General features: G+C 35.1%; 1 protein-coding gene across 1 annotated transcript in view; it reads right to left on the bottom strand.

Annotated features, from left to right (window-relative positions):
* The window catches only part of Nnp-1 (Ribosomal RNA processing protein 1 homolog Nnp-1), a 92,840-nt gene extending 74,886 nt beyond the window's left edge, over nucleotides 1-17,954 (bottom strand). The window contains exons 1-3 of the mRNA XM_090406530.1: nucleotides 17,807-17,954; nucleotides 9,554-9,633; nucleotides 6,632-6,775 (exon numbers count right to left, since the gene is read on the bottom strand). Of these exons, the coding sequence (XP_090262656.1) occupies nucleotides 6,632-6,775; nucleotides 9,554-9,633; nucleotides 17,807-17,954 (372 nt within the window). The remainder of the gene's footprint in view (nucleotides 1-6,631; nucleotides 6,776-9,553; nucleotides 9,634-17,806) is intronic.
* Nucleotides 17,955-19,111: the final 1,157 nt, after the last annotated feature.

Genomic DNA, 19,111 nt, shown 5'->3' with positions numbered 1-19,111 from the left:
CCCTTGCAAGCCCTTCCCACCCACCAAACCTTGAGGACGACATCCTCGAGGAGTTCAGCTTTATAAAGGTTCTCTACTTTCCACCCAACACCACCCCTATCCGCCCATGGACCAACAGGTGATCTCCAATTTCAAGAAACATTTTACCAAACACGTTTCGATGCTGCTTTGAGGTTACAGAGAGCACAAACCTCACCCTTCGAGAATTCTGGAAGGACCACTACAACATTGTCATATGCCTCAAAATTATTGATATGGCCTGGCAGGGTGTTACAAAAAGGACCTTGACCTCTGCATGGAAAAAGCTGAAAGGGACTATGAAGGATTTAGACCTGAACAGGAAGTGCTGGAGGAGGTTGTGTCCCTCGGAAAGTCCATGGGCCTGGAGGTGGATGAGGGAGACATCGAAGACCTTGTCGCCGCACATGAGGAAGTGACGGAACTACACACGCAACAACATACGGAGGTTCTGCAGGAGATTAGTACAACTGCAGAGGCAGAGGAGGTTATCTCTTCAAGTGAGATAAAGAAAGTGTCGGCAATGTGGGAAAAAGTTTCAGACTTTATTGAAAAGAAACACCCTGAAAAAGTTGCAGCTGGTCATGAAGCGGTGCTATTTAACACGTTCGCTGCCATGCTACTTTGGCATAGTTTGTTCCCATACGCAAAGCAATTTCACTTCTTCAAGGTCAGTACGGTAATCTCGTTGCCGGCGGTAATCGACAAACAAGTATACTCGTAGTTGGCTTGTGCAGAGCATATTCCATCTATGAGTATACACAGTTTTGCTGCTAGCTCCACAAATCAGGCTTTTTCACTTCTTCAAGGTCAGTACGGGTAACCTCGTTGCCGGCAGTAAGCATCATAAGAGTATACTAGTAGCTGGCTTGTGTGGCTCATATACCAACTATGAGTATACTCGTAGTTGGCAGCGAACGTGTTAATGACACTTGCCTAACTCATTTCAGAAACATTCTAAAAAGGAGGAAGAAACAAAGCTCTTTGGACAGGTTTCTATTAAGAAACCTGCCCTGCGGGTGAAAGTGATGAAAGCGTAGCAAAAAAGAAACAAAAATTGTGAAGAAGAAAATTAAGTTAAGCAGAAGTGAAGTGAAAGAAAAAATTAATACCATACGCTAATCGGCTCTGCCAACATCTGTTTATTTCTTTAGATTCTCTTTTACATGTATGTATGTATTTGGTTTTATTTTGTTTGTATACAATATTTGTTCATTATAAATACATTATTATAAAAAAATTGGAGTGGTTTTTTGGGGGCTGGTACGAATTAATCTCATTTTAATTAATTTCAATGGAGAAAATTGATTTGAGATACGAGCATTTTGACTTACGAGCTCGGTCATGGAATGAATTAAACTCTTATCTCAAGGTACCACTGTACTTGGTTTAATCCTTTATCCAAGTGTAAGCAAACAAAGTTTGCACCAGAAGTATTTTCAGGCCTGACGCAACTTGTGTTATGACTTCACATCACTTGCTTTAGTATCCCATAATACAAAGCACATCTCCATGTCTAATGCTATGCATTATGGGAAGTCTGGCTCCCACTGATGAGACCTCGATAAAGGTCGAAACCAGTCTGGGTAGTGACTCTTCCTATAATGCATAGCATTATACATGTCTGCAAGGAGATGTGCTTTGCATTATGGGATAAACTAAGGCAAGTGATGTGAAGTCATACCGCCTTTACCACGAATTGCCCCACTCCTGAAAATATGCACAAACTTTGTTTGCTTACACTTGGATAAAGGATTAAACCTTTATCTAAGTGTGTGCTTGTGCTCCACTTGGATAAAGTGGAGCACACACTTGTATATAATTATATATATATACACTTGTATATATATAACAAATATATAATTTCTTGGTATCTTTAATTTATTTTTTCAATTGAAAATCATAATTTTTTTTTTAAATTTTTTTATGTGAATCACATTTACAAGAAGTTGTAAACCTATCATACACTTTGTACTGTGGATAGACTGGCTGAAGTTAGATAATTTGAATACTTTGCTTGAGACCAAACATGTTATTTTTTCAAGCTCTTCGCATCGTCTCCAATAAACTGGGTGGTGACCTAACACCAGGCAACAAAAATCATCTACCATCTAAAGATATTCATAAATGTCCATACTTACTGTGAGAATCAAACCTCACAGCCTGCTGGTCGGAGAGTGATAACACTACTTACTTAGCTAACCTAGAGGTAGAAGGTTTTCAACTTGACAAGTACGCTAACTCATGCATTATGTATATAGGATTAACTGCTTTGTTATAGGTTTATACAACAAGTTACTCAGCCATAATAAGACATATATACAAGATGCATCAGAAGGAATCCACCAAACCTCAAGAAGATTTAGAATTAATCTGGATGGGTTATAGTTATGAGATGTAGTTATTTCATTTGGCTGGTGACAATTGCAGTGCTGTCTGACATTGAGCAAGTACTGAAATCTCACTTGCAGGACAGTAGTCCATTATGTACTATTGTGTTGACTGTGAACTTTCTGAAAAGATGCCACCCAAGTTGTCAAATAACTCCTATACTCAAATTTACTTCTTATATGGCTTTTGTAGGGGTGCTTAAGGGTCAAAGCTGTATAACTGAGAGGAGAACTCCACATAGCCTTTAAAGGAATGCGGAGAACCGACCAGGGCTTCTGACCTAATGTCCAATCCTCACCTTCTCGTGGTGCACCCTGTTGGGTATCTACTTGGATACTGAACGGACGAGGATGGGCTGGCAATTTGGGATTTAGCCGACCAAATTGTATTCTTATTGGTTAAACCAAAATATAGAATGATGGTACAACATGACAAAATTTCATGCCGGCTGGGGCGTCGCCCGGTTAAACAAGGCCCCCGTTGTTTTCGCCAGGGAACCAGGGCGAACAGCGAAAAGTCAGCTACTGGAACAAATCTGAAAACAAACCCCAACTCAACATCACCAAAGTTAAAGATCGGTACTATCAACATAAGAAGCCTGAATGGCAAAGAAATGGAGCTAGCTGAGGAACTGGATAAGTACCAGATCGACATAATAGGGGTGACTGAAACAAAAAAGACCAAAACTGGTGAGATCTTTCTGAGCAATAAATACAAAATGTTATATTCAGGCAATGACAATCAAGGAAAAGAAGGAGTAGCCATAGTATTCAACACAAAATACGAGGCTAATCTTCTTGAATGGCAGTCAGTCTCAAGTAGAGTAATGTGGGCAAATATGAGAATGGGGAACTGGACAATGAGACTTATTTGTGCCTATGGTCCCACAGAAGGTTCTACTAAGGTAGAAGTGGGGGAATTTTTTGAGGCTTTAGAAAAAGCAACTGACACAATGAAAAAGGAAAAGATGGTCCTTGTTGGGGATCTAAATAGCAGAGTAGGAAGTGATTGTCAGACATACAAAAATATTTTGGGAAAATTTGGAGAAAAGAGCAAAGCTAATAATAATGGCAAATATCTGTTGGATTTCTGCTCAGGACATGGACTGGTTATTACTAACACCATGTTCCAACATAAAAATGTGCACAAATTCACATGGAGAGAAGAGGCTAGGAATAAGAAAAGTCTCATTGACTATGTTATTGTTGATAGTGACGTTTTCTCCCTGGTGCAGGACACCAGAGTGTACAGAGGATTTGAAATTGGAAGTGATCACTATTTAGTCTTGAGCAGGATAAAATTGAATTTCATAATGAAAAGAATAACATATAAGAAAGTTTTAAAGCGAATAAAAGTTGAGCAGCTCTCAGATGTGAACTGTAGACTAAAATACAGAAATATTATTGAAAAGAAAATGAAAGAGTTTGAGAACAGGAATCAAACCTTGGAGATTCAGTGGCAAACTCTGAAGGAAACATTGATTGATTCTGCCAGAGAGGCATGTGGTGAGGTTGTGTGCAAGGATAAAAAAAATCAGAACTCCCTGGTGGACACAGGAAGTTAAAGAGGCAGTGAAGGAAAAGAAGAAAGCATATCAGAAGTTCCTGGCAAATAAGTCAGCTTTTACTCTTACAGAATACAGAGACAAATGTAAGAAAGCTAAACAGTGTGTAAAACTAGCTAAACAAATGTCATGGGAGGACTTCGGCAAGAATATAGAAAATAAATATCAAGAAGGTGGCAAAATATTCTGGAGGTTGTTGAAGAAGCTTAGGAATGGAGGAAAGAGTGCTGTAAAAGGAATTAGAAATGATAAAGGTGAAATGAAAACAGGAAAAAAAGATATCCTTGAAGTATGGAGTAATTACTTTGAAAAACTGCTAAATGAAACAAGCAGTGATGACAGCACAGTGATAAAAAACACTGACCAGGCATGCAGTCAGGAATACATATCCATACTTCAAGTAGAAAAAGCCATCAAAGACTTGAAATGTGGAAAGGCAGCAGGAGTAGATGATATTCGACCAGAAATGCTGAAGTATGGTGGTATAAGAGTCTTACAGTGGCTGCACTGCATAGTTCAGAAAGCCTGGACAGAGGGACGAATTCCCGATGATTGGAGTAGAGCTCTCATAGTACCCATATATAAAAAGGGAAATAAAACTGAATGTGAGAATTACAGAGGTATTTCCCTACTGAGTGTTCCTGGCAAGATCTATGCAAGTATACTTGAGAAACGGTTGAGAAGAATTGTGGAAGAAAAGCTTGGTGAAGAACAAGCTGGATTCAGGCCAAATAGAGGCTGTCAGGATCAGATCTTCACTTTACGACAAATAGTCGAGAAAGCATGGGAATATAACAAAGATCTGTATTTAAGTTTTGTCGATTTGGAAAAGGCATATGACAAGGTGCCAAGAGAGAAGCTATTCAATATGCTACAGTTATATGGTGTCAATGGGGCATTATATCAAGCAATACTTAGTCTTTATTTGAGTTGTGAGTCAGCAGTTAGAATTGAAGGAAGTACAGGAAGATGGTTTAATGTTAAATCTGGTGTGAGACAAGGATGTACATTATCCCCTCTGTTATTCATTATCTATATGGATCACATTATGAAGGAATGTGGTATTAAACCTGATATCAAAATTGGAGATGTTAATGTCAGCTCTTTGCTTTATGCGGATGATGTTATACTTCTAAATAAATCCGCTACAAGTCTGCAAGATTCTCTGACTAAATTGAATAGCTGTTGTAATAGATATGGTATGAAGGTCAGCAATAAAAAGACAAAGACAATGAAAATAGGCAGAATCATTGAAAATGCCAACTGTGTTGTGAATGGAGAACCTGTGGAACAAGTAAAACATTTCAGCTACTTAGGCACAATTTTTACTGAAGATGGTAAAATAGACAGCAGAATCAGCAAAGCTGGTATCGTGGGAAGTCAATTGAATAAATTCATATGGAATAAGAAAGAAATTAGTCGGAACACTAAATTAGCTGTATACAAGACTGTGTTCAAACCAATTTTAACTTATGGATCTGAGAGCTGGGTCAGAAGTAAAACACTTGACCAAAGACTAGAGACTGCAGATATGAGAGTCCTGAGAAAGATTAGAGGCGTGAACAGATGGCATCAATGGCAATATCATATTAAAAATGAGGATATTAGGAAAGAACTTGACATTGTCAGCATCCAGGAATGCGTTAGCAGAGCTAATCTCAGATGGTATGGTCACTTAAATAGAATGGGAGAGGAAAGATTAGCAAAACAAGTGTTCTCTGCCAGGTTGGCAGGAAAACGACCCAGAGGAAGACCAAGATATAGGTGGATTGATACGGTACAAAGTGCCTTAGACGATAGAAATATAAGATCTGATAATGTTGGAGTCTTGACAAGTATCAGACTGATTTGGAGGAAAATTGTAGATAGGAAGTTAGTAATGATGTAATTTTTTCTGTAGTACTGTCATATCCTGTACACCCCTTGAGTGTACATGGCAGGAATTTGATGATGATGATGATGATGGCTTTTGTAATGGCAAGACATGAACTATAGTTGAGAAATAGCAACAGTAATTCATCAAATGTATTGTTCCTAATCAAAAAGCAAATGTTACTGCAATGTATAGAAATGGGTATCCAAGAGTAGACACATTTTGAGCAACTCTTATTTCTTAAGGATTGGTTTTTCAACCTAACATTAACTTTAAAAAGGTTTTATATCAGAACATCATATAACTTCTAAAATAAATGTTCAACACAATATTATACTTTGTTTTTTCCATACTAGATAAATCAAACCATTGATAATTTATTATTTTTTAAATTTAATTTATTTTAATGAAAATCACTTGAGGAATCAACTCCTGAAGTTTGGGAAAAACACTGCCACATACCTTGCATATGATTGCAATTTCTTCTCTTTAAATAAATAAATGCATTTTCATAAATATGTAATAAGCTTGTTAAGCTTTTTAATAATTTATTTTACTTTCTTAGTCTAAGAATATTTTATGTGTTGTGCAATATCCTTAGACTAAGAGATTAAAAACAAATTCTTAAAAAACTTTTAACTTACAGAAAAAATAAAATAATAATAAAATAAATAGTAACTATATTGAAATATGAATTAATACTATTTATTAACCTGATATTTGGTCATTTAAAATTTTTTTTTCTTTCATAGCTACTTAACTAAGATTATTAACATGAAGCTCACCATCATAAATTTCTCCAGTCTGTATCTATCTATTCCACCCCATTCTCTTGACATTGTTTGAAAGAAAGTATCAATAAAAAGAAACGAACAGTCTACATTTCCAAAACAATGTATCAACTTTCCTATTTGATCAGCTAAGTCTTCCTGCAATAATAATAATAACAAAAAAATCAATTTCTACTGATGAATAAATCAGATGCACATGATATTTTTTGAAAAAAAAAAATTAAAGATAATGAAAGATGATAATTAAAAAATTTCAAGAAGTGGAATATTTTAACGTTCCCAATACTTCGAAGAAATGCATTTGCAAGAAATCCTGGTGTCTTAATCATGTAAAATCCCTCACAGCTGACAATAATACCAGCAACAGAAGATCTTTAACCCTTGAATCTGTGTTTTGTTCTTCCCTTATTTATTTATCCATTGATGACCATATCCACATTCTCCCTATCATATTCATTTTACTTCCTCAATTTTAGTTATTTCTAAATACTATTTTCTGCATTATGATGAAAATATTTTTTTTTATATCCCCAACAAATAATATTCCTATTTAAGCACAAATTTCATTAATTGGATTTGATACTGGCTAAAGAATAACTACACATATCGGCCACCGAATTAGAAAAAACTTTATGCAGGTGTAAACATGATTTATGTATATGTAAAATCATTGGTCACATGCATCTAAACATGTTCTAGGCAACTATTTAAGAATGCTGCTGGCCAATAATCACCAAACTGTGTTGATTACAATGGCAAAACAAAGGATCTTTTGGAATTCAATAATGGGCTTATTGTAAGTGGCTGGAGTGACAATTCTGAAAACAGGAAAGCTGAATGATTTCTCAAAAAAGGTGAGATATCCTAAGTATTTAATCAGTGAAAAAATAATTTACATTGCTAGTCTAAGAGATGTAACTATGGTCTTATGACAGTGTCAGGAATGAGATCACCATCATCTCTGAGAAGGCTTGCACAGACAAACAGAATTTCTAGAGTGCAGCAACTGATCAATGAAGGTTATTCCAACCCATATCTTAGTGAACCATGCACAGGGAATCAAAGAGGATCATTAATGGAGTAGCAAGTCTATATGGAAACCACTGATTTCTGCGACGACCTGGAAAGTACATCTATAGTGGTGTCAAGAACACCATGACTGGACAACACTGGAAGAAAGTCAGATCTGCTGTTTTGTGTGACATACGACAGCATTGTCATCCATGAAGCAACTGTCACCTCCTGGATAAAAAGCCAACATTGCAGGATGGACTTGATTGGCAACAATGTTCAGATATTCCTTGAAGGACTCCTAACCTTACAGCAACATCAGGGGATTTTTATTGTTTATAGTTAATGACACAATTGAACTATTTACTCCAGTGATTTTAATACTTTCTGGTCTCTTACTTTCACCTTCAGTTTTACACTGTTTCACAAAACTAAAAAGTATAGTTTGCATTTCCTCTCGTTTATTGTCACGATGAAGGGTAAATTTATATAATTTATCCATAAAAATAATTCAATACAAAAAAACAAAGAATAAAATTTATGAAAAGAACTGAGCCACCGTAGCTCAGTTGGTACAGATGAAGCCCTTTGGTTGGAAAGGCCTGGGTTTGATTCCCATCCATGATATGAGGAACCTTTATCTGGCCTCTCTCGACTAAAGGTGAGTTAGCCATTCTCATATGAAGGTAGAGGGAACATTGGAAACTCGGGTTTTTCATCCCTCAGAACAGGCAAACTGGCCCCCCATGAACACCACATCTATAGGGGCGTTCACTGGGGCCACATTAAAACTTTACACAACCTATTGTGTAGCGTTTTGGTTTTAAATGCCTACACAGCGAAGTGTGGGTCTATGCGTGACCATAAATCAAGAACAACAATCAACAATGAAAACAACAGAAAGTGTTAACACTAACAATACAGAACCAGGATAACTTTTCACAATGTCCTGTCAATAACATGATCCGGTCTCTGACTTGCTATTTAGGAAACACAGATAACTGTTTTCTAAATAGCAGCATTAAAAAGCCTTTTCATTGTGCAAAATGTTCAAGTATATAAGTATGCTAAGCTAATTCAGGTTGTGAAAATAAGCTTATTTTCACAACATGAATCCACAGCTCTTTAACCCTAAGTAGGTATGCGTTACAATTGCAACTTAGTTAAGGGTTAAAGAGAGTGTTTTGAGAATAAGAGCATAAGTTTGTCTTATTTTGTTTTACAGTTGGCTGTGAAACAAATGAAAATCAATCTTGTTAAATTATTTATATATATATATATATATATATATATAATATATATATATATATATTTTTTTTTTTTTTTGTTTGTTTGTGTGTAATAGTATTTCTGATTTTTGTAAGAATGGTAACACCTCATAAGTTATACAAAATAAAATGTTGTTTGAGAATGCTTGACTATTTATTTTAAAATGAATCTTCGAACATAGAGCAGGCTTAACTTTATAACAGAGGACGAGGGATAAATAGTGCCTGTTGTCATAGATTGGAATTAGTTGAAATTTTGGAAACAGTAACAACATATCTTTGAAAATATTTTTGTGGAAACTAACTTTTGGTAGGAGCAAACAGTCTAGGAAGGAATATCTTATGTAATTAACTTATTAATTACATAAGATATTATCTCCTAGTTGATTAAATAACTTGATAATGAATGAAATATCTTAAAATGAAAAAGAAAAAAGTGTAAATTATGTGAAGAAAATAAGGCAGTATTATGAGCATTCAGTAGGAGGTTGATAATTCACTCGCCATTTGTCTCTGACAACTTGCAAATGGCAAGTGGATTGTGAGTAGTCACAAGTTCAAGAATTCTGTTATGATAACAAGGTATAGTAAAATGTATTTATAAACTACACAAAATTAAATTTTGAAACAAACTTACTTGAACGCGTGGTTTGTCACTCATCCACATGCAATAAAACAATCCTTTCCATAATTTTAGCATATCTGCTTCTGTGAAAACTATAACAAAACAGATTAGCTTTGTACCTTACTTTACAGTTTTTTTAGCTGTTAGTGAAATTTTAAATATCAGTGTTAAGAAATAAACTAAGATTATAAATAAATCATGCTTAATGAATAGACAGAATTAAATGAATTCATATCAGATAATTCTAATTCTTTCCTAAGGTCTTCAAATTATGCAACTGAACATCAGTTATTATGTTTTAAAACTGAAAATCCATGGTAACAAGCACATATATATGATATTGATAAGGAATTTGATAATTATATATTCAGAGAATTTCTCCTCTTATCATACCCAGCACATACAAACTTTAATAACAAAATGTATACATTAATTTATATTTATAGGATAATGTTTTAAATAACGACTTCACACGTGTAAGAGAAAACTAAATAGAATTTAATATCCATATATTTCATTCAAAATGCCCTAAGCTTCATTAGAGAAGACAGCAGAACTGGTAACAACGTTTAAATTATGAGTTCAAGAACAAGTCATACAACATGTGTATAATATCACGTCTTGATCTCAGCTGTACAACTTAAAAAATTTAAAACAATTAACAGCAATCACTTTCCAAAATTTAGAGATAGAGATACAGTCTGTCCAATTAAGATTAAAATCATGGCAAAGGACGTCACATGATTCAAAAAACAGATGATCAAATTTGAACTTACTGTGGTGTAGCATCTTGGTATGGTTCCAATAAACTCTATGTCATGTCAATGGCATAAGAAGCAAGGCCTGAACCTTTAGATTCCAAAAAATCTTATATGATCTTGATGTTCCTAGATTGTAATTGTAGCAGAAAGGCCAGTCTGTCCAAAGTAGCAAAGATAACAGGAACTATAAACAGAAGTTGATTTGTAAATTTGAATTATTAGAACAAAGAAGCTGTCAGGTCGTTCAGCAACCATCCAGTTCTGTCCATGAAAAATGGATAAAATTTAACTAATAGTCCTTTTACCCAGTGGTGAATTAAGCATATTGTAAAAAAGGTCCAGAATTTGCAGTAACACCTCATCATTTGCCTCATTTAGACTTCATGGTAAGTGTAGAAAAAGGCATTGGGCAATTGTGTACAGATGATGTTAACAAGCTAACATTTGAATAAACAGATTATTGGTATTGCACAGATTATAAAGCTAAACCTTCTCCCTGAATATTTCTTTATCTAAATTACAAGCTTTCTGATCTTTGCACCAAAATAATAACATTGTTATAACTAAGTCTGATAAAAGAAATGCAATGATTCTAATGGATACTACTGATTATAATCGCAAACTTAATGTTTTATTACGAGATAGATCTACTTATTATGTTATATAGTATAGTATATTAGATATTAATCAAAACACTATTAGATACTAATACTACTGAAAAGTTGCAGATTCATTGTGCTTACCCCTCCCCCTTGAATTTATGGCCTTCCCAATTCTGGTTATCCATTATGTCCAATAGTTGATTTCATACGATATCCTGCTTATTATTTGGCAAAATACTTTCAAGATTTATACAAAAATTTACTTGATAAACAACATTTTATGTCAAAAATAGTTCTGACTTCAAAGAAATAAAAGATCTTCAAGAGTCTGAAACAATGGTTTCCTTTCATGAAGTTTCAATGGTTACAAATATATCACTTGAAGAAACTCTACAGTTTTTACAAATAGTGTTCCCTGATGACAATGTCCGATTATTCAAGTTTACTATCAATGCTGGCTATTTTACTTGGCATAATAAATTGTATCAACAGATGGAGGGTACTACGATGGGTAGTCCTATATCACCAGCTTCAGCTGATTATTTTGTGGGATATTTGAGAATCGGATTTTTAACACCATTTCTCCTTGACCTCATATGTGGCCACAATTTGTGAATGATATCTTTGCAATATGATCCCACTCTGAAACAACACTACTTCAATTTCTGGACTAAATTAATTCCTTACGCACGCACACACACACCTTAAGTTCACTGATGAACATGAATTTAACAAGTCTACCCTCTTTGGATACTTTAATACATTGTAACTCTGCTGGTAATACTGAATTTTCTGTTTACAGGAAACCATCCTTTGCAGTCAGATATATTCACTCATCTTCACATCATCATCCATCACAAAAAATAGGTATTATCAAAAGCCTTATGCACTGAGCACACACAAAATTTGTTCTTCCGAGTATTTTATTTAATTCTTTTATTAGAAGAATTAAATAAAATAAACTCTGCTGGTAATACTAAAAAAAAGTGCCTGTGTAGCTCAGTGGATGTGGCGTTTGCCAACCACGGCGCTTCGCTGCACGAAGGAAGACTTGGTTTTGAGTCTAGTCGGCGACTAGAGGAAATTTTTCTAAGCCTTTTTTCGACCGGTTCCCGAGTTAGTCGATCTCTGGCACGGGCAAGCAGGTTTTTCCTCCCGGAAACTCGGGTTTTTCGTCCTGTAAACTCAAGAAAATCGACCGTAGAACCCACATTATTTCAGACATTAAATATATTGTGTTAGGGTTAGGGACCACGAGATGGCGGCAGATTTGAGCCGTCTCTCTTCACTGAGTACCGCTTAATTAGTGATAGCCTTGGGCCATCTATCTCTGATTGGTACCAGTGGAGATTGAACTGCCCACTCAGTTTCCAAAAGTTAGATAGGGCTAAATGGCCTCGCCTACTCCCCGTATACGGGAATAAAAAGGTGTTAGCTGATTGAAATAAAATAAAACTTATTTTATTACTCAATAGAAACAGTAAAACCTCAATTCCAAAAATAATTGATAATTATCTCTCTCAGATTGCAATGTGATGTTAAGAGGATCCACATATCCTACCTTAAAGAAACATCTGAACAAATAGGAAGGGTGCTTCACAGATCTAATCTATATACCACTTTCAAACCAGCCTAGAAGTAATGTTTTATGCCCAGCAAAGGTACATTATCACCTCTATCCTTGGCAGATGTTTATCAAATACTCTGGCCATTCTTCTACAATCAGTATCCATAAACATCAATATTATATACACAAAAATATCAGTGTAGGTAGTGGCTGAAACATGATACAGCTCAACTTTGCCAAAGCATTTTACAGAATACCACATGGAAAACTATTACAAAAGCTGTGGAGCAAATGGGAATGGATATGCAGCTAGTAGCATGGATAGGGGTGAATGACAGATACACAAAAGAGTAGTATATGGTGAAGTGGAATCTAGGAGAATGATGGTGACTAGTGGAGTACCTCAGGGTTCAGTACTATGGCCACTACTCTTTAATTTGTATATCAATGACATAAGGAAAGATTTAAGGGAGGATATTCAGTTGTGCTCTGATGCAAAACTGGGCAAAGCAATAGCTGATAAAGGTGATGTAGATATCCTGCAGAATGATTTAAATAAATTGGCATTGTGGGCAAAGGATAATGATTGTCAATTTAATGTTGCAAAATGAAGGTCACCTTTGGGTTGAAAAGGTTGCCTATCATACTGAGGTATTGGATTGCAGGAAATTGATGAAGTTAGGGACTTGGGGATAAACAGTTGAAGTTCAAAGGGCATATTGCAAAAGTTGGTAAAATAGCTGAAAAGATTACTTGGATGTTGAAAAAACACGCTAACAAGTAAAGATGGGGAAGTTATTATCCTTCTTTATAAGGCTATGATTCGGCCACATCTTGACTACTGCACACAGATTTGGTCACCTGAGTTTTTTTGGGGGGGCTCAGAAAGTGGTAGAGAGGATTCAGAAACGAGTGACCAAGGTAACAGGTCCATGGAATACTCCCTACAAGGATAGGTTGAAGGTTTGTAGGTTACAAAGTTTAGTTGATAAGAAGAAAGGAGGGGGATATGATAGAAACTTTTAAGATATTAAAGGGATTTCATAAAGCTGATGCAAGTGAAAATTTTCAATATATGACAAATGGCCAGAGAACCAGGAGCCATCAACCAGATTTTTTACAAAGAGAGTGGTGAGTGAGTGGAATGGATTGCCAGATTGGTTGTGAGTTCCCTGATGGTGAATGGATTCAAGGATAGGTAAGAAAGGATTTGTGTGTATAATGATTGATTTGGGTCTTCCACGATGAGTCTCTGGACTTCGTGGAGATGCCGTATAATAATAATATAAGATTTTTGGAATTTGAAGATTCAGGCCTTGCTTCTCATGCCATTGACACCAGACATATAATTCAATGCAACCATACCAAGCTGCTCCACTACAGTAGGTCAAATTTGATCATCTAATTATTGAAACTTGAAGCCCTATGTCACTATTCTAATCTTCATCAGACTCCTTGACTATATGCCTATCAGTCTGTTAATTGCTTGTCATTTTTTGATTAATTAATTATACATAGGCTGACCATACATCCTGATTTGACTGGGACGGTCCTGGTTTGAAGGTCCTGTCCTGGTCGATTTGTGAATTGTCCTGGGAAAACATAATATTACATATTATTACTATTGCTATTGTACATTATCATGAGTGGGAGGGAAGTAAAAATAGAAAAACAAATAAGTTTATAAAAATTAACGATGCTGAGCTAAACTGTAGAATATGTGTAATCAATCTGCATCAAGGTCACTTTGATCGTGGCTAGAACACTACTAACTATGAAACTACGCGCATGCAGAATCTATACAGGTGTGCAAATCACGTGTCCATGATATAGAGTCGTGCGTGTTTACAATGCTTCGTCCATTCTAGTAGTGATTCAAGTGCTATTCATGATGTGAACTTGATGTGTGCCGAGTGTTTAGGTTTAGTTTATGTTACAATTCTGATTTGTTCCTATCCCTGTCATGCCTGAAAGGAATTGAAAGTTCACCGATGAACTACAAAAGGGCTTTCCTTTTAAGAGATGTTGTGATGAAGTTGATCAGGTGTGATGCGATTATTGTGCTGCCTCAGTTTTCTCTGTAGTGCATGGTGGGCGGTCAGACATTAAAGACCACTTGAAAAGTGCTAAGCATAAAGCTAGTTTGTTCTTCGTTATCTACATATTTGTATTTCAAAAACAGTGATTCTGCAGAAAAGGACCAAACAATCGCAGCTAAAGAAGCAACATTTGCATTCCATTCCGTTTCACGTGATGTAAGTTTCAGAACCTCTGATTGTTGTTCTAAACTGATTTCGAAACTTTTTGAACCAAAATTTGCACTTGCCAGAACAAAATGTGAGGCTATCGTCTTGAACGTAATTGAACAGATGGTAATTGATGAGCTCTACGAGGACAGAGAAATATAATTTTGTCACAATTACTACAGACACAACAAACAGGAAAGAAATTAAATTTCTGCCACTTGTTATGAGGTACTTTATGCCCAAATATGGAATAAAGGTTAAACTTCTGGATGTTGAAACACTTCCTGGTGAGACATCAGAAATAGTGATGAAATCACTTAACGGCGTCATTAAGAAACACAAAGTGTCTACTAAAATTGTTGGATTCTGTGGCAGTAATTGCAACACCAACTTTGGAGGTATAAAACTCAAAGGTGAAAATAAGGTTTTCGCACGTTTGAAGAAAGACTTGGGGAGAAACATCATTGGTGTTGGCTGTGGGACACATATTGTCCACAATTGTCTACAAGCTGCAGTAGATGTTCTTTCAATAGACATTGAAGATTTGGTCATTAAAGTGTACAAGTATTTTTACATTTATACCAATTGCGTATCTCAGCTGAAAGATTTTTGTGACTTTGTTCAAGTGAAATACAGGAAATTACTGAAGCATGGAAATACAAGATTCTTATCCCTCCTCCCAGCTATTGAACAATTTCTTCAAATGTATGAAGGTCTGAAGTCTTATTTCTGCTCAATAGAGCACTGTCCAGTGATTATGAGTAATTTTTTAAACAGTGAGTGTGGAGAAATGTACCTGTGGTTTGTGCATGGACAGCTCCATCTCTTCAATGAAACCATTTTGGTTATGGAGACAACAAAGGCAACTGCAACTGAAGTGACCATGAGCTTGAAAAACTGAGAACGAACATTCAGGAAAGGTTAGAAAGTAGATTTTTGCCACAAGGAGCCAAAAGACTATTACAATCACTTGAAGATGAGGGACAGATTAATGGTACAGTTGTCATGCAAGAAGTGGTAAACTGCCTTTTATGAGAGATGCATCTCTTACTACACTGAAATGTGGCAAAACAGCTTTGATGAGGACACCAGATCCTTTGCTTGGGTCAACAATAACACCTTATCATGGTCTGATGTAGAAAAGTCTGCAGAAAAAGTTAATAAGGCAGTTGGGTTTGAAGCTGTAGATTTGGATAATCTTTTTGAGCTGGTGATTGCTAATAATTTTTTAAAAGAAAACTTGACTAGTGAAGAAAAGTGAGTTGGATTGTTCTCCCATTTCAAGAGCCAAAAGATAAATTTGTGTAACCTCTCTCGTCTCATAAAATACATATTCTGCTTTCCTGGTACTTCTGCTTAGGTTGAAAGAATATTTTCAGTGATGAACAATGTGTTGTCAGAAGAAAAAAGTAGAATATTAGAATCAACTGTTAAAAGTTTGTTGTATTGTAAAATTAATATTGAACTCACCTGCACACAGTTCCATGACAGAATAAAAACAACACACAATTTTTAAAGAAGGTTCACTCAAGTGATAAATATGAGTGGTATACTACAGCTCAGAAGGAATAAAGACAGTGGATAAAAATATTACGAACATTGTTTAAAATAATCATTAATCTCATCAACATTCATAGACTAAAAACTATTTATAAAGTTTAACAGTTTTATTCCAAAAAAAAATAGACATTTAAAACATACATAATTAATAAAATACTTTTACTCTTTTTTTAAGTTAATAGAACTTATTTTATTTGCTTTTCTTGGAAGAATAATGCTTAAATGTACAATTATTTTGATGCCAATTAAACAATTTAAAGTTAAAAGTCAATATTAACATATTTATCATACCAGGTATTATCTTGTATAGAAGTGTCCCAGCTTGGGAAAATCAAAATATGGTCAGCTTAATTATACATCTATAATAGTGTTTCCTCCTACTTATGCAGATGTAATTGAGGCATGATATTATAAGCATGCTGTATGACTCATTCTTATATTCCTAGTTTAAATGTTACCAATTCTTCTGCCTTCTCCATGAAGTTCATGACATACTGAATGAAATATACAGGAGCGATAAATTCTATTTAGTTTTCTTGTACATGTGTAAAGTCGTTATTTAAAACATTATCCTATGTTTAATGTATATATCTGCATTAAATGTCTCGTAATTTATATTCATCTTTAAAGCTCAGTGTGAAAAAATCTTATAACGTTAAACTGTTTAAATGTCTATATTCTAGTATTTGTTTACAATACATGGTGCAAATGTAGGGCATATATATATACACACAAAATACCACTATGTATAAGGTAATTTATTCCTCACTTCATTTTAGCTATAAAAAAGGAGCATTCCTTTTTTATAGCTAAAGAATTGCCATAAGTGTGACAGCTCTCAACCCAAAAGAGAGATATCAGTATCACAAAAACAAAAGACAGTTTGTTATTTTCATACACTATTTCTCAACATTATCTCTTCTCACTTTCAATACATTTTATCCACCACATAACAAGTTTCTCCTAAAATCACAGTAAAATTTTTAAGCTAATCCAATGAAATTCAGTGCTTGCGATCTCTAGTTACATGCCAATTTTCTTTTATTTTCTGCAGCTCAACATTCTTGTATAGGGGCCTTCTGCGGATGGCGAATGTATTGAAAGTTTATGCCTTATAATATGGTGACTAATTACAGTACATTTCTTTAGCAAAGTGAAATAAAAAAAACAACAACAACAACTGATATTACACTTACTGACTTTTGCAACAAGCAAAAGTATCAGTTAATACAGCATTCTTTTCAACGTTCATAGTATTTGATAAATTGAGTTTTGGCGGCAATAGTCACGTGCATGCACTACGTCTCAGTTATCGAAAGTACGTAGCTGTTATAAACTGACGAGTCAAGAAATAATTAAGCATATTAAAATGAAATAATATTCCGATCGAAAGTTAAAAGTCTGCGATACATAGAGTCAAATAACGACGCGAGCATGTTGTTATGCTGTTTATCAACAGTTCATTTAAACAATTAGTCAACACGTGATGAGGAAGGAGGTATTGCTTATTAATACTTGGAATAACTTACCATTGTGTGAGTTTGCTCTTACACTTAACCATCTCCGAAGTTTTTTCAAAGTTCTATCACGAATGTTTTTATCATTTCCTGCAAGGTGTTGCGCGAAATGAATTTCTGGAGTAATTTTAACCACATCTTCACTAGTTTCAGCAGCCATTGCGCGTTGGCGCATTATGTGCTGCCATCTAGTCAGAATTATAACTCGATATTATATTCTGATTTTCTCACTGTTGCCACCCAAGATATTCGTGTTACATTACTATTTTAGGACAACTTTAATAAATTTAGAGAGCTAACTGCTCTTTTTAGGAAGAAATAATATCCTTGTGCTAGTGGGACTAGTACCCCAAATGAAAACCTAAAACAGTGACTGTATTATAGAAACAAGTTGGGAGTTCCTGCTACAATTAACTGCGATTTTCGAATATTAAATCACGGCAAAGAGATACCAGAGGGGTTACAGTTGCTCAACATGGAGATATTCACTCAAGACAGAAAACTATCTCCAAAAGTCATTCAATATTACAGACGCAGGTAGCATTTTTATTTTTCTAGAGGTGAATTTTTTTAAATGAAGTTTCTATTGAATTTTTCAACAGATGGTAAGTTAGCCGATATCAAACGAAGGTCGCATGGTTTTTAATCACCAGAAACTTGTTTGACTCTCTCGGGTTTTTCATCACAAATACGAAAAATTTACCAAAGAACACACTCAAATAAGAGACAAAATACTTAGCGAGCAGTAGAATGAACCACCATCCACGCACACACTATGTGTGCACATAGATGGTAGTTCGTACTGTAATATGCGGATATATTGTTGGTGTGGGTGAAGCACCTACCAGCGAGGAGTCCTTGGACTCCTAGGAAATGTTACGTAATAATAGTAATTTTATAATTAGGCATGTGAAGCCTGCTGAACTGACGTGTATGTCCATAACGCTAGGCAGCCCAAAGAAAGCTGTTATCAGTTCGAATCTAGTTATCGACTGGAGGAACTTTTCTAACCATTTTTCGACCTGTTCCGAATTACTGGATTTCGGGCAAAGGCAAGCGCTTTTTTTCTCCCAGAAATTTAGATTTTTTTGTCCCATAAACCCAGTGCCAGATTTATGTATAAGCTAAAAAAGCTACAGTTGCAATCTGCCGGGGCCAAAAATAAAAAAAAAAAAATATATAAAAATTGACAAAAAAAATATTCGTAGAAAAATCACTCAAATGAAGTCAGACATATCACGATGATAATTTTAAATATACAAAATATAACAAAAGAAGTTTTTTTCCCTCTCAAAAACGTATTAATTAAAATTTTTA

The sequence above is a fragment of the Typopeltis vanoorti genome, chromosome 16, assembly GCF_054136105.1.
Source record: "Typopeltis vanoorti isolate ZY-2024b chromosome 16, IOZ_Tvanoo_1.0, whole genome shotgun sequence".
Taxonomy (NCBI): domain Eukaryota; kingdom Metazoa; phylum Arthropoda; class Arachnida; order Uropygi; family Thelyphonidae; genus Typopeltis; species Typopeltis vanoorti.
Note: the sequence above shows the minus strand (reverse complement) of the source record. Positions and strands in the feature narration are given on the sequence as shown.